At 36.9% G+C, this 14,816-nt stretch overlaps 1 protein-coding gene across 3 annotated transcripts in view; it reads right to left on the reverse strand.

The window, feature by feature from the left end:
- The window catches only part of psen1 (presenilin 1), a 17,498-nt gene continuing 2,682 nt past the window's right edge, over positions 1 to 14,816 (reverse strand). Inside the window, exons 1-11 of one of the 3 annotated variants that reach the window (XM_052580602.1) lie at positions 12,735 to 12,882; positions 12,145 to 12,198; positions 10,664 to 10,923; positions 8,166 to 8,307; positions 8,018 to 8,085; positions 7,112 to 7,332; positions 6,891 to 6,989; positions 6,696 to 6,782; positions 4,009 to 4,176; positions 1,927 to 2,045; positions 1 to 1,015 (exon numbers count right to left, since the gene is read on the reverse strand). In XM_052580602.1, the coding sequence (XP_052436562.1) occupies positions 860 to 1,015; positions 1,927 to 2,045; positions 4,009 to 4,176; positions 6,696 to 6,782; positions 6,891 to 6,989; positions 7,112 to 7,332; positions 8,018 to 8,085; positions 8,166 to 8,307; positions 10,664 to 10,923; positions 12,145 to 12,180 (1,356 nt within the window). In that variant the 5' untranslated portion in view covers positions 12,181 to 12,198; positions 12,735 to 12,882 and the 3' untranslated portion in view covers positions 1 to 859. Of the gene's footprint in view, positions 1,016 to 1,926; positions 2,046 to 4,008; positions 4,177 to 6,695; positions 6,783 to 6,890; positions 6,990 to 7,111; positions 7,333 to 8,017; positions 8,086 to 8,165; positions 8,308 to 10,663; positions 10,924 to 12,144; positions 12,199 to 12,388; positions 12,413 to 12,734; positions 12,883 to 14,816 lie in introns of those variants that run through there. The other 2 variants (XM_052580604.1, XM_052580603.1) reach the window with 2 other exon arrangements.

Here is a 14,816-nt window from a genome sequence, read left to right on the forward strand (position 1 = left end):
TGAAATTTGCTCAAATGAGCAATCCTTTTATTTGTGAATCTTTCAATTTAAGTACAAAACATTTGCATTTTCTTGAAATGACAAAAGGTGTGGATACTATGAAAGTAAAAGTCATTCAATCATCCATTTTACTGGTTAAAAAAAAAAAAAAAAAAAGAGAAACAAAACAACAAAATTAACTAACAAACAAACAATTCTTACACAGTCTCCTGACATCCTGTCCAAAATCTAATACATTTCAAAATAACGCGCTCACACTTTTCAGGAGAGCAAAACAGTAGCTTGGATCAGCACTTGATTTAATGCTAGAGTCGTCTCAAATATGGTCAAATGGCTGGTGTTAAAAATGAAAACTCGAAGCATCACAGGCACTCTCAGAAGACCAACAAAAGTGATCAGTACCGGCCTCTGTGCGCGCAGACGTATCATTCAGAGAGCTTTGGGTTAACGCTCACTATATCAGAGCTGGAATTAATGTAATGCCTAGAAAGTGCATCCAAGGTCTGGTGGACAAAGCAAGCTCTGGTCCCATTCTATACAACAGAGTTCATCAAACTTTGAATTAAGTTTCAATGTCAATCATTTTCATCCATTCGTACATGTAAGATGGTTTTTATTTTCTCCAAACAAACAAATGTTCGACGTATCGCCCGAAGATGTTGCCATATCAGGATATCAGGATCAGGTCATGGAGAGGCACTGTGATTAATAGAGTCATTCAATGGCAGAACAGCCAATCCAGTCATGTGTCCAGAGGAAGATGAGAGGTGTGCTAGTCTACAGGGTTCACGGTCCCTGCAAGAGGATTCTGGGAATTAGCTGTAAAGTGGAGTGCATGACGAGTGACCTCTCCTTCGTGCTAAATGTAGAACTGATGAACAGCCAGCTGATCCATGAACGGCCGCACGAGGTTATCAGTGGCAAAGTAAAAGACCAGGCCGAAGGTTATGGAGATGGGGAGAGCTGGAAGGGCCTTTTTGAAGATGGCCAGAAGGAGCAGAGTTAGACATAAACCCTGAGGAGGAAGAAATATCAGACTATTGTGAATGCTGACAAAACACGTAATTAAGAGTGAACAGGTTATACACTTGCTTAGACTAGTAGTCTAATCGGGAACGATTCATCTGTGCACATTACTGCAAAAAGTGTGTGGTCATAATCTTTCATACAAATATAATAAACAGCTTCACTTTTGAAATGACTTTAGCTTTTCAGGTGACGTCACCACTTCACACAATCCAATCCATTCTGATGAATAAGAGCTCACCGAACATCTTTAAATGGGTTCATGGTGACTTTAAGCCAGATACTATGTGTGAAATGTGTAAAAATGTTAACTTATCCATATGACCATACCTTCCCCAGTAAATACATTACAGTCCATTCAGATTACAGCTCTGTATTCCAAGTTTCATGTAATGTTAAGTTTAAATATGCAAATTAGACCTCATCTATCTACATATGCACTACCTCGCATACATTTCCAGAACCAGGGTTTTATTTTCGGTTTAATTTCGTTGATATATCAGAGCTTTTTACAAAGGGGATTTTGAAAGGATTTTTAAATCACCCCATAAATAAATAAATAAATAAATATAGTCAACAAGGAATTTTTTTTCTTCTGAATATTTAATGAAGTATATGGTTTCAGAAAAAAACTTTTATATATATTTTTATCTGAAATCTAAAGATGCAAATAGGTAAAATATATCAGAAACAAACACTTAAATGTGTATTTTGGGTGTTTGCTTTTCATTAGACTGAAAAAAGTCTCAAATCAAGAAGCAAAATTGACCAGTGCATGAGAAAACAATGGATTTGCCCGAAGTATCCGAACACTTTTTGGGGCCTTTATACATGTCTGTAGAATAATACCTGAATTACGCCTGATTTAGCAAGCTGTACTAATTTGTTTGAGATACTTACGATAAGAATGGCCACAAAGCAGGCTAGCGTCGTGTTCCAGTCACCGCTGGCTGTGGCTGATGCTTTACCCACCAGCATACTGTAAAAGATGAAGTCTCCCAAACCCAGCTTCACACCCCCTGAAACACAGCATGAGCATGAAATCCTGCTCAATGGGGTTACAACAGCAAGTGTGTGTGCCTGTGTGTGACCCTGGACCACAAAACCAGTCATAAGGTTCAATTTTATGAAATGTATTTATTATTTAAAAGAGACATAAATGAGCTTTGCATTGATGTATGGTTTGTTAGGATAGGAATCTGATGGTCCAAAAAAATAAAAATCTAAATTGTCTATGCATATTAAGTTTTGATAAATTAAATGGAAATATTTAGGAAATGTAAAAAATATCTTCAAGGAACATGATCTTTACTTAAAGGTGCCATATGCAAAAATTGAGGTAAAAATATCCATAACATGACCTACACGCATCAAAAGAATGAGAAGAAATAAGGGAGATGATGTCATTAAAAAAATGTCAAGTTATAGTGCTGCAGAGATATCAACCTTAATTAGCATTAGCATTACTAGCCCCGGCCCAACACGTGTCGTAATACCAGTTTCGGCCACGGGAGACGGTAGGCGGGCAACATAACCACCAGCCAACCTGCAATACACGAATAACTCGCACGGCTTGTGGGCGTGTACTTGAACCTGATGTCAATCGTGTGGAAAGTACAGCCCAGTACTTTCATTGAAAGTTCATTGAGCATTTCAGTTCAGGGAAGAGAGCGCCACCCGCTACAGGGAAACAACCGCGCTCGGAATCACAAATCAAATTAACATCTACACTGCTTTTAATCGCTGGAGACAACTGATGGACCTGAAAGAAATGAGGTTCCACTCCGAACTTGCAACATTTATTTTGGATTGGCAAGTAAGATGCTGTTAGTATTTCGCTAGAAGTGTGTTTTATATGTTTGTGTATTTGTTTTCGGGAAGTTATAACATAGAAATGTATCGAAGGCTGTTCGATAAACGTGCTAATGTTAACGATGGCTAACCGTAGCTGCGTTTGATAATTAGCTAGCTATAACTTAACGTTACCCATTTATTATATCATAACTAACCTGCTCTGTCTAGTCTGTTGGTCTCTGTGTCCTCTTTGCTTCGTGTTTTTTCTGTGCGTGAAAAAATTTATGTGTGGCGTGAAAGCGTGTGAAAAGAGTCAATTGCGTGTGTCTCACAGTGAATGCTTGAGAGTTGGCACATAGAGGACAGGTTGATTATTGCTGTTTAGCTTTTGAATTAATCTATGATGTGTCCCTGTTTGCGTACAGGGACATAAAAAATAAATTAAAGTGATACGTGGACCAAGGTGTCTGAGATTGTTCATTTTAAGTAAAGGATCATAATATTTCGTCCACAACAATATTTAATGAGGTTATAACTCCTTGTGGTTAGTCTGCACGAGATCAACAAGCTTGTTTGCTTTGCGGCCGCTTTAAATACAAAATAAGCATTCGATCTACGTTAGAGCATCTGAGCGCTCACAAATCTTTCTGCAGCGTCGTGAGCAGAGCGGCAAGAGCGGTTTTTGACGCTCTCGACGCCGGCGGTGTGAACGCACAGTTAGGCTTCAGCTATGGCTGTAGTGTTGTTGTGAAAGTAGGGGCGGAGCACAGAGACTATGCTGTTTCTCGTTTGTTACTCTAGAGTAGACCAATTCACTTTATTGAGGCATACTGCCCCCATCTGGTATGGAATGTGGAGTATGATTTGTTTTTTTTTGCCAAATATTACAGATGGCACCTTTAATATCCTAATGATTTTTGGCATTAAAAAAAAAAAACACAATTTTGACCCATACCATGTTTTGTTGGCTATTGCTACTTATATACCTTTGCTACTTATGACTGCTTTATGCTCCAGGGTCACATATAATTTAATTATATTTATTATGAAAAAATGTTTTATAATAGTAGTTGACCATTGTGGCCCATTCCATGGCACAGCATCCTCATGTGGTCTGATCATGTGACATGGACTTCAGACACATGGAGGAATCAGGGGATGGAGGACAGAGTTAGTGCAGATACTCACGCTCTTCTTCATCTTCCTCAGGTGGAGGGCGAGCGGAGGGCAGCTCCTGGATCTCTCGTCTGCTGTCCTCAGTGGACTGCATGGGGCCGAGCTGATGCTGCTGCTGATCGACCCATGCTGGTGTGAACCCGCCATCATCGTCCGGCTGAGCCATGGGTGCCACGGCCACTACACAAGACAGACTCAATGAGGAGCGCAAGTATTGAGTACATAACTGAACAATTATTTGAAGGTTGACTTTTTTTGTATTAAAAACACTTTTCTTTTATTGGTCGGATGAAATATGCTAATTTTTTGAGTTTTCATGAGCTGTATGCCAAAATCATCAGTATTAAAACAATAAAAGACCTGAAATATTTCAGTTGGTGTGCAATGAATTTAAAATATATGAAAGTTTAATTTTTATCATTACATTATGGAAAATAATGAACTTATCACAATATGCTAATTGTTTGAGAAGGACCTGTATATATATATATATATATATATATATATATATATATATATATATATATATAAATAAATGGCAAATAATTGATACTTGGTTGATAATAATCGGAAAAGTTTCTTGAGCAGTAAACCAGCATATTAGAATGATTCCTGAAGGAAATCACAGGAATAAATCACAATTTAAAATATATTTACATTTAAATTAAAATAACATGTAGCCTTTTTACAGTTTTTAATGTATTTTTAATCAAATAAAAGCATGACAATGATGTAGTCAAAAACAGAAATATTAGTATATAGTATAAAAGACAACATTTTAAAAACGATCCACGTAGTGTTGTCAAAAGACCCGGTACTTCGGTACCAAGTCGGTACAAAAAAATAATAAAAAATAAATAAAAATAAAAAAAAGTGACTGTACCAGGTTTCCTAAAGTACCAGTGGTACCGAGGACTCGGTCAACCCGGTTCTTGACGCAAACAGCGCTATTGATTTCCGCAAAGCAGAAAACGAGGACGGAATCTCAAAATCCAGCATGGAAATGAAACTTATATTTTAATATGGACAGTCTCGGAATTTGTCAAAGTTAGCATAAATTTATCAAATCAAATCTCCATATGGACCAGTATCTGTAAATGTTAAGCTGCAGAAGTTGGTTGAAATCTGAATCCTGCATGTTCAGCGCATCTCTGTGTGAATGAATGAATGGCAGAGACGTGAGGGTTTGTTTACTACATCGACTGAAGCGCTTGACACTTGCAGTAATTCAGCATCTGCCATCTCATTGAGGACATAAACACATTAACAACATCACCAAAACTGTTCTGAGTCACTTCACAAGCATTTTACTAGAGGTGCTCCGATCACGATCGGCCGATCGTTATGCGCATCTCGTCAGTAAAGCCGGTTTTCTAATCAGCGGTTAATTCCATCAGGTGCGTGATTTCACATAGAGTAGCTGTTAATACACAGAGCCGTTGTTAATAGAGAAGATGCGCAAATCACGTTAATTTTCAGCGTTTATTGGCCCATCTTCTCAGTTAACAATGGCTCTGTGTAGTAACAGCTGCTCTATGTGAAATCACGCACCTGATGGAATTAAGCACTGATTAAATAACCGGCTTTACTGACGAGATGCGCATTAACGATCGGCCGATCGTGATCGGAGCACCCCTACATTTTACCATTTCATTTGAGTAAAACCAGTGTCAAAATAAAAGTTAATTTTTACATAAAGGCATTGTGCTAGAAAAATTACTATTTTAGTAGAATGTATGTGATACTGCTACTACTGTTGAATAAATTAATAAAACTTCATTTTTTAAAGAAATAAAATCACACAATATTTCTTCCATGTTTAAATTTTAATAGCAAATCCACTTTAAAATTAAATGTTTAAATTACATTAATTAAAAGACAAATTAAATTTGGGTGAAACTTGTTTACTGTTTTTCATAATTATATAACTTGTAGAAAAACTTTAAACATAATTGTAAATAAGTATAAAGAATGGCATTGGTTTTATTTTTAGTGCTAAAAAGTATTTTTTATTTTTTTAATTAGAATATTTTTGCTTTGGTACTGAATGTTTTGCTTTGGTACCGAGAACCATGGATTTTCACTGGTATCGGTACCAAATACTGAAATTTTGGTACCGTGACAACATTAGATCCACGTTTACACAAATCTGTGAAAGAAGAACTGCTGTATTAGGTGTGTCAGGCCAGTAGTTGGCGCTGTCACCTGGTTAGTAAACCGTACCTGCAGGGAAGTGATGATTGTATGTTGTATATGATGCGTCTCTGCTCTTGCTTGTAATATTGGTGAAGTACTTCCACACTTTGCTGAAGAAGTGTTAAGAAACTCTTGAGCAGCAACAACAGTAGCATGTACTCTGACATTGTTGTGTTTGTTCTCGCTTGACTTTAAAATCGACATGCACTGCACACGTCTACACACCTAACACATACTACACACACGCATGACGTCACCGTTTTCAAAGACTCCTGCATTCGGTGTTTACACGGAAACCAAAACGCTGTATAAATGTTCCTGCTTTTGGCTGAAAACATTGTCCTGTGACATGCCCCCTTTAGTGAGCAGAAAATACTTCTTTCAAAACGTGAAACCTATGAAAGCTAGCTTATTGGTCAATGTTTTATCTAGCCAGTGAAGCACTTTTGAGACAGATCTGGAATGAATATTTCTTCAGTGAAGACGCTCTTCCACTCACTCACCCTGGTTCTCCTGCTCAGGAACTGGATGGCTGGAATTATTCCTGGTCTCTGCGCTGTCCGCCATATTAAACAGCCACACCATGGTTGCTGACGAATCAAATGGATGCACACGTGTAAATGTGACGATAGCAACCACACGTTCAACTTAAACCCTGAATTCAATGCTCCACAGGCTGAGAAGACAGAGGTTCTTACAGGAGTAGATGAGAGCAGGGAAGATAGGTTCATTCCTCTCTTGAGCCGTTTCCACCAGGATACGCAGAGGTCCTTTCGGGCACAACACCGCCAACAGATCTACACAAGCAGCATTAATTATTAGCGGTTTAGCCTTGAGACCATTTGTAGTCCTATTCTACTTTACAGCATCTCTATAAACAACCCAGATGAAGCTAATAAAGTCATCTTCAGTGACTGACCGTAGACGGATATAGCCGCGAGGATGAGCCAGGCGGTCCACTCGGGCAGGTACTTGATGAAGACCAGGGCCATGAGAGCGCTGATCATGATCAGATAGGCCTGCTGGAGCCGCAGAGGACCCTTCCAGTGGATACAGATCATTCCCACCACACCGAAGTTCCAGATGATCAGCGCTAACGTCAGGTAGTCCATGGCCACGTTATATGTCTTGAACACTTCCCTGGTGTGAAGAAACACAAGTGCAGCGGTCATTAGAAGCGATGCTTTCATGCACAATCATTAGATAAATCTTGATTTCTGTTAACGATGCTTATACTGCATTTTACTTCATGATTATTCTTCAATAACACCATTTAAAACACCAAATTAAATGCTCTCCACTGCAAATACACATCTCTACCCGAAATATATCAACACTGACTGAGGGTTATTATAGATCACCAAAATATAGTTCATATATAAACTAAAAAACTAAAAAAAGGTCTCATGTCATTAAGAAATCTTCATAAAAATCAAGTAAAAAAATTGTTAATTTTTTTTTTTAACGTTAAATAAAACAAACATTACAATACAAAATAATAATAATAATAATCATAATAATAGTTAAAAACTAAATCTAGCTGCCAAAGCAGAATTTTCCTTTATCATTTAGTTTAACTCAATGTACTAATATTGATAAAATAAATAATAAAGCTAAAAAATAAAATAAAATAAACTGACACACAAAAAATTACTTGCACCTTAATTAAAATGAAAACATAAGTGAAACTAAAATGAAAAAAAAAGTAAAACAATGTCAATGGTACTAAAGTAACAGGACAGTGGTTTCACAGGCTCTTTGAAAACAGTCCTTAAATCACTTTTAACCCTTTTTTACAGCACAAAAGCAGCAAAACAGAACTCACCCCAAATAAATGAAGGAGAAAAAGAAGAGGAGGAGAAGGTTGGAGAAGAACAGCCAGCCTTGAATCACCTGCAAAAGCCCAAACAAGTGAATAAATCCATCATGAACGTGCAGCGTGGGTCAAAGCGAGTGTGTGAGAGTGAACAGACCTTGTAGCATCTGTACTTGTAGAGCACCACCAGCACCAGGGTCATGACCACAATCACACTGATCATGATGGCGGCGTTGAGCATGGAGTTCAGTGCCCGCTGTCCCACCGTCTCTGTGTCCTCACGGAACGGAGTGTAGATCCTGATGTTATAACACAACAGAGACAACAACAGCTCAAGACATAATGCTGCTCGCTCAACACGAAAACCTTCAAATCAGGAGCACTCAGACTTTTACAGTCTTACAATCAGGGCTTGACATTAACACCTGCCAAATGTGGGTGGATTTTGCTCGTGGCGGGTAACACAGTGACTCCAACTAAACAGGCGGGTTGAATAATTGTAGTGTTTTTAAAAGGCATCTGAAATAAGCCATATTGCAGTGTGACACTACAACTCCTATGAGTATCACATGCACACAGTGTTGCCTTGCGCTTGCATGCTAGTGACAGAAACGAAGTGACAGCAATCCGTTTCTTGTCAACCAAACCCTCATTGTGAGTAAATCACTCGCAAATGGACAACTTTGATGAAAGGTTTTGATCCACTTCAAATGTCGACTAGTGTATTTTTACTGAAATGAGGGGGTTAAAAAAACCACACAGAACTCATTCACATTAGTATTATGCTAACATAATAGTATATTATTTATTCATCAGTGTAAACATTTACTTATATTTCATCTATCGAAAGTCACTACTGACAACAGTTCTAAATGAAACGGATAACTACAGTTATCAGAGATTAAAGTGTGCCAGTCAAGAGGAAGCAGGGGTCAGTGAAGCTTTGGCACGGTCTGGAGGAGAGCCACTGCCACTGCATCACTGTCCTTACTCAAGTATTCACAGACATGTCAGAGCTTCAAACCTGGGTTTTCTGATGAAACAGGTACAGAGGGGTGTTTTCCAGCATCATGAATGCAGTGAGCTGTGTGTAACTGGCAGGATGATGCTAATGTGTTCAGAGTGCTTGTCAGAGCATTGTGTTTATGAGGGAGTCTCTATGATGCTCTGGTGTTCATCATCAGCCAGGCCGAAGCCTTAAGTCTGATCACGGCTGATTAGGGATGCACCATATTATCGGAACAGTATAAAAATAATCATAATAAAAAAGTCAATATGCAGTTTCATTTACTTTGGGGGCACTGTTGGCTGATTTGTGATAAAATGAATGTAAAATGAATATAAAATATTAAATAAGGAAATTTCACAGCTCTTTCGCTTTAGACTATCTATTAGTGTTAAATCCACAAAAAAACTGTTGGTTTCAACTGAATCTGTTTGAGAAAAAAAAAGACACAGATATTGATTTTATTAAAGTTATTTTCAAGGCTTTAAATGTGCTCTAATAAACGTTTATACTCTAATAAACTGGTATATTTTAATAAAGTGTATTACTTCATTACTCAAAACTAACCAAAAAAAAAAAAAAAAAATAGTTGGTTTATAATTTCTGCATCTGAAATATATATCGGTATCGATTATCGGCTAGTGATTTGAAAAATATCGGCATATCGAATATCGTCAAAAATCTAATATTGTGCATCCCTACTTCTGATCATCTCGAGCGTATGATCCTTCACGTCTGAAGCACACATGTGGTTAACAACGGTTCAGACTCGGTGTTGCTCAACTTTCATTATAGCAGAATATACTATTCCAGTCTTTGTTAATGTTTTGAATTAAATGTTATTTGTATATGTTGTTTCTACTTTAATGTAAGTTTTTGTTATTTGGATCACATTAAAAGCATTAATTACAGAAGATCCAGAAGATCACAGCTTTAATTGATTGCATCTCTTAATCAATCACTGATTAATTGCTGACATCACTAAATGTGACCCTGGAGCACAAAAGCAGTCACAAGCAGCATGGGTATATTTGTAGCAATAGCCAAAAATACATTGCACAATTATTGATTTTTCTTTTATGCCAAAAATCATTAGGATATTAAGTAAAGATCATGCTCATGAAGATATTTTATAAATTTCCTATCGTAAATATATCAAAACTTTTATTTATTTTTGATTATGCATTGCTAAGAATTCGTTTGGACAACTTAAAGATGATATTCTCTTTATATTTTGACTTTCAAATAGTTGTATCTCAGACAAATATTGTCCGATCATAACCATACATCAATTTATTAGTGCATATTTATTCAGCTGTCAAATGATGTATAAATCTCAATTTTGAGAAGCTGTCACTTATGTCTGGTTTTGTGTTCCAGCGTCACGTATGGAAGTACCCTGACTATGATGTGATGTGACTTATGTGACTATAATGTAGTAGTGATGCTTTGATATTCAGAGTATTTCTTGCATCATGCCCTCCATGAAAGAATTTGGCCTTTCTCCTGAACAAACACATCCGTGATCAAGTCAGGACGTGATGCTGATAAACGTTGAGCATTTTCTGATTCTAGGCATGAACTAATTCTGTCAAACAGTCCCTGAAGGCTCGAGCTGAAGCCCAACTCCCATCAAATCAGATACTCACAGCTGCTGGCCGTCCTTCTGCGTGTAGAAACTGACTGATTTGATGGTGGCCACCACCACCACCATACACAGCGTGACGGGAATGAACAGCATGATCACGTGCTTGGCTCCGTATTTGAGCGTCAGCTCCTCATCCTCGTCCTCCTCGGTGTCTGTGAGCACCAGCGGGGGTCGAGCGGTGGGCGGCTGGCCGTTCAGCTCCACCTCGGTTCGGCCGGGGCTCGTCTCAGTGTGCCGGCTGCCCTCCGTCCCGTCCACTGACTGCAGAGAGAGAGAGAAGAGGTGTCTCGTTCTGCTGTTTACAGTCTCTTCTGCTCACCAAGGCTGCATTTATCTGATTCAAAATACAGTATAACACTAAAACTGTGAAATATTACTGTAATACGGTTTTAAATAGCTGCTTTCTATTTTAATGTGTTTTAAAGCAAGAGTCTGCATTATCTGCCTTTATTCCACAGTTTGGTGTAATAACCTTAACAATTATGCAGATTTTACTATACTGGACTGTTTTTTGGGGAATAGGATATATTTAGAAACTTCATTGATAGAATCAAACAAAATAGCAATTAATTAAATTACTAACATTGACAATTCAATTTAGGGGTCTGTATCAGTAGATTTTTTTATTTTTTGTTTTTAATGGAAGTCAATTTATTTGATCAAAAAATAGAGTAAAATATTAAGTTTAAAAATACTGTTTGAATTTACAGCATCATTCCTATAGTCTTCAGTGTCACATGATCTTCAGAAATCAGAATAATTTGATGATTTACTGCTCAAGAAACATTTCTGATTATTATCAATGAATATAAAGTTCAAAAGAACAGCATCTATTTGAAACAGAAATCTTGCAACTTTAAGATTATAACTGAAACTGTGTGTGAAGTGTTGGCCTGCACATTTAAATACAATAAAACGTTACATTGCAAAAATGTGTAAAGTAAATAAACACTTCCTTCTAACTGATTAAAGGGCGAAAGATCACAGCTATAAAAAAAAACGGCAATAAAAAATCTGAACACTTTAAATCAAAATCTACAGCATGATACGTCATCACGTCGTCAATCCTGCTAGCAAGTGCCAACAAAAAAAAATGAATATTTACTATCATGAACCTGTGAGAAAGGAAATTAATACCAAGCAAACTAACAAGCAAACTGTTATCTACACTATCAGAAAGAAAAAAATGAACGAACAGCAATGCACAAGAGCAAGTGTCAAAGTACTGCATCCATGTGACGAGGAAATGAAAGCACTGAGTTTTCCAGCTGTGATCGCTGACAAAAAAGCTTGAGATAAGCCTCCAGCCACAAACAGTGATAAACACCTCATCTGCCCTGTGCTGGGTGCGGCCCTGCCTCGCTCCTGCACTACTGAGTGAGCACTAGACAACACTAATCACAGAGGAATGATACTGAACAGGACTACATCACTGGGTGTTACACAGAACCACATCATCACAATATAAAGCACATTACTCACCACATTATTGACAGCATGTTCCACATGATCAGCCATCGATGCTGTGAAGAGACCCTGGGTCACAGAAATAATCACAGAATCATGTAAAGTTCATGTTTTTAACTCTGACTGCTCTGTTCTTTGAGTGCAAGATTATTAACGTTCAGAAAACAGCACTTGTAGTACATACTGTGAAGGTTTGTGAGGAATGTAAACAAACCACTTCTGTGGTGATATAGTGACGGAGTCTGGACTTTGATATTACCTTAAACAAAACCGCATGTTTTCAGATACCATTGTTTTAGATTGTATCGTGATGGTATGTTAAACTCGTGGTATTACTGTGGTTTTTTATTTAACCGCACATAGCTGAGTAGTTCCTCAAATCTGACTCTGGGCGGAAATACTGATTAAATAAAGCAGCGATTAATTTCACAACAATGTCAATTTAACAGGCTGGTTAGCCGCTTGATTATCAACAGCTAAGGTTACAAGTGAACACTTTAAAACGAAACAGAATCAGCCCTACATTCATACACCATTTCGTGTAAAATTATGGAGGAAAAAAAACTGTTCAAATAACATAATTTAAAGATGAACGTCTGACAAACCTGGAGTCTGAATTCACACTGATAAAAGCCCTCAATACTGTGAAGCGAGACACGGTGAGACAGACCGGAAGCGCTGCGAGAGGACAAAACTGTGTGTTTGTCATAATAAAAGTTCAAACAAAAATCCAAAAGTATAACGTTCACTTTGCAGGCGTTATTAAACTTGGCAGTAGAGGGCATAATAACAGGTAAACCTTAATCGACAACTAATTATACTGGATATCCATAGAGCATTAACTATGAGGGCGTTCCCTCTAAGCAAACAAACAAACAAACAAACAAATATGCTTAATTACTTAACGTTACTTTTTAACATTCAAAACATTTAATTACTTACTTACTGGGATTGTCCCCACCAGGAATGTGTTACTCTGGTTAGCAATGATTTAAGTCAAATTAAAAAATAAAGAAATATACACGATTATTATTATTATTATTATTATTATTATTATTATTATTATTATTATTATTATTATTATTATTATTATTATTATTGGTGTAGGATAAAACTTTTATTTTGAAAACCAGCGCTACCGTTCAGTAGTGTTTATGCTCTGCGTGTGGATAAGGTGTGTATAAATAATGTATAAGATATAAGGAAGAGAGGAATATTCTAAAACAAAAGATTAATCAGACTGAGGGAAAAATTAAACGAAAAATGTGGATGATGTTAACTGTGATGAGATGATTGACAGTGCAGTTTAAACAGTGACAGAATATACATAGCTAAGCGACACAGCATCCATGAAAGAAGCAGCTATGACGAAGTATGTCCCAAACCTTGCCTACTATTCTTCTACAAAAAGAGTACATACTTTTAGGGCATAGTATAATATATATATATATATATATATATATATATATATATATATATATATATATATATAGTCTGGACAATATATATATATATATATATATATATATAGTTTTAGTAGTCATGTCAAAGCAGTAACTAAATCAGAATACTATCATCTAATACTAATATTGTAATGGGCTCCTCACCGTTCTTCCCAAAAAGACCATTAGACAGCTGCAGCTCATCCAGAACGCTGCTGCCAGGATTCTGACTAGAACCAGAAGATCTGAGCATATCACCCCAGTCCTCAGGTCCTTACACTGGCTTCCAGTTACATTTAGGATTGATTTTAAAGTACTTTTACTTGTATATAAGTCACTAAATGACCTAGGACCGAAATATATTGCAGATATATTCACTGAATATAAACCTAACAGAGCACTCAGATCACTAGGATCGAGTCAGTTAGAAATACCAAGGGTTCACACAAAACAAGGACAGTCCGCCCTTATTTACTATGCTGCCCGCAGCTGGAATCAGCTTCCAGAAGAGATCAGATGTGCTGAAACACTAGTCACATTTAAATCTAGACTCAAAACTCATCTTTTTAGCTGTGCATTTATTGAATGAGCACTGTGCAATGTCCAAACTGATTGCACTGTATTTTATGTAGAATCATTTTCAATTCATAACTGTTCTGTTGTAGTCTCTATTTTAAATTCATTTTTAAACCTTTTAAATTAATTTTCATACATTTGCATAGTTTCAATTCCTTATTTTATTGTTGTGATTTTGTTATTTTGGTATTTTCTGTAAAGCACTTTGAATCGCCATTGTGTATGAAATGTGCTCTATATAAATAAACTTGCCTTGCCTATAAATACTTTGCTAGGTGTCCCGTGTGAGGAAACCCAGACATTTACATGTTGCTCTTTTGTTAATTTTGAATGCTTCTATTGTCCTCATTTGTAAGTCGCTTTGGATAAAAGTGTCTGCTAAATGACTAAATGTAAATGTAGAAAAGGAAGTATATGTTAATGTTGCTTTAAGTAAACGTGAAGTAAAAACTATAATTTATGAAAATATTTTAAAGGCTTGGCAAGAAATATGAGATTCAGATAAGTAGGGGAGGCATTTATTTATTTAAATAAACGATACATTAGTGGTAGAAACAGGAGGGAACTAGTCATTATAACAAGGATGAGACTGACAGGAGACTCTTATTTTATAAGTCATTCTGAAGAGAATACAGCCATATAGGCTATATGATATAGCTAACAAGCGCA

This window comes from Carassius gibelio, chromosome B17 (assembly GCF_023724105.1).
Source record: "Carassius gibelio isolate Cgi1373 ecotype wild population from Czech Republic chromosome B17, carGib1.2-hapl.c, whole genome shotgun sequence".
In the NCBI taxonomy this organism is placed as follows: domain Eukaryota; kingdom Metazoa; phylum Chordata; class Actinopteri; order Cypriniformes; family Cyprinidae; genus Carassius; species Carassius gibelio.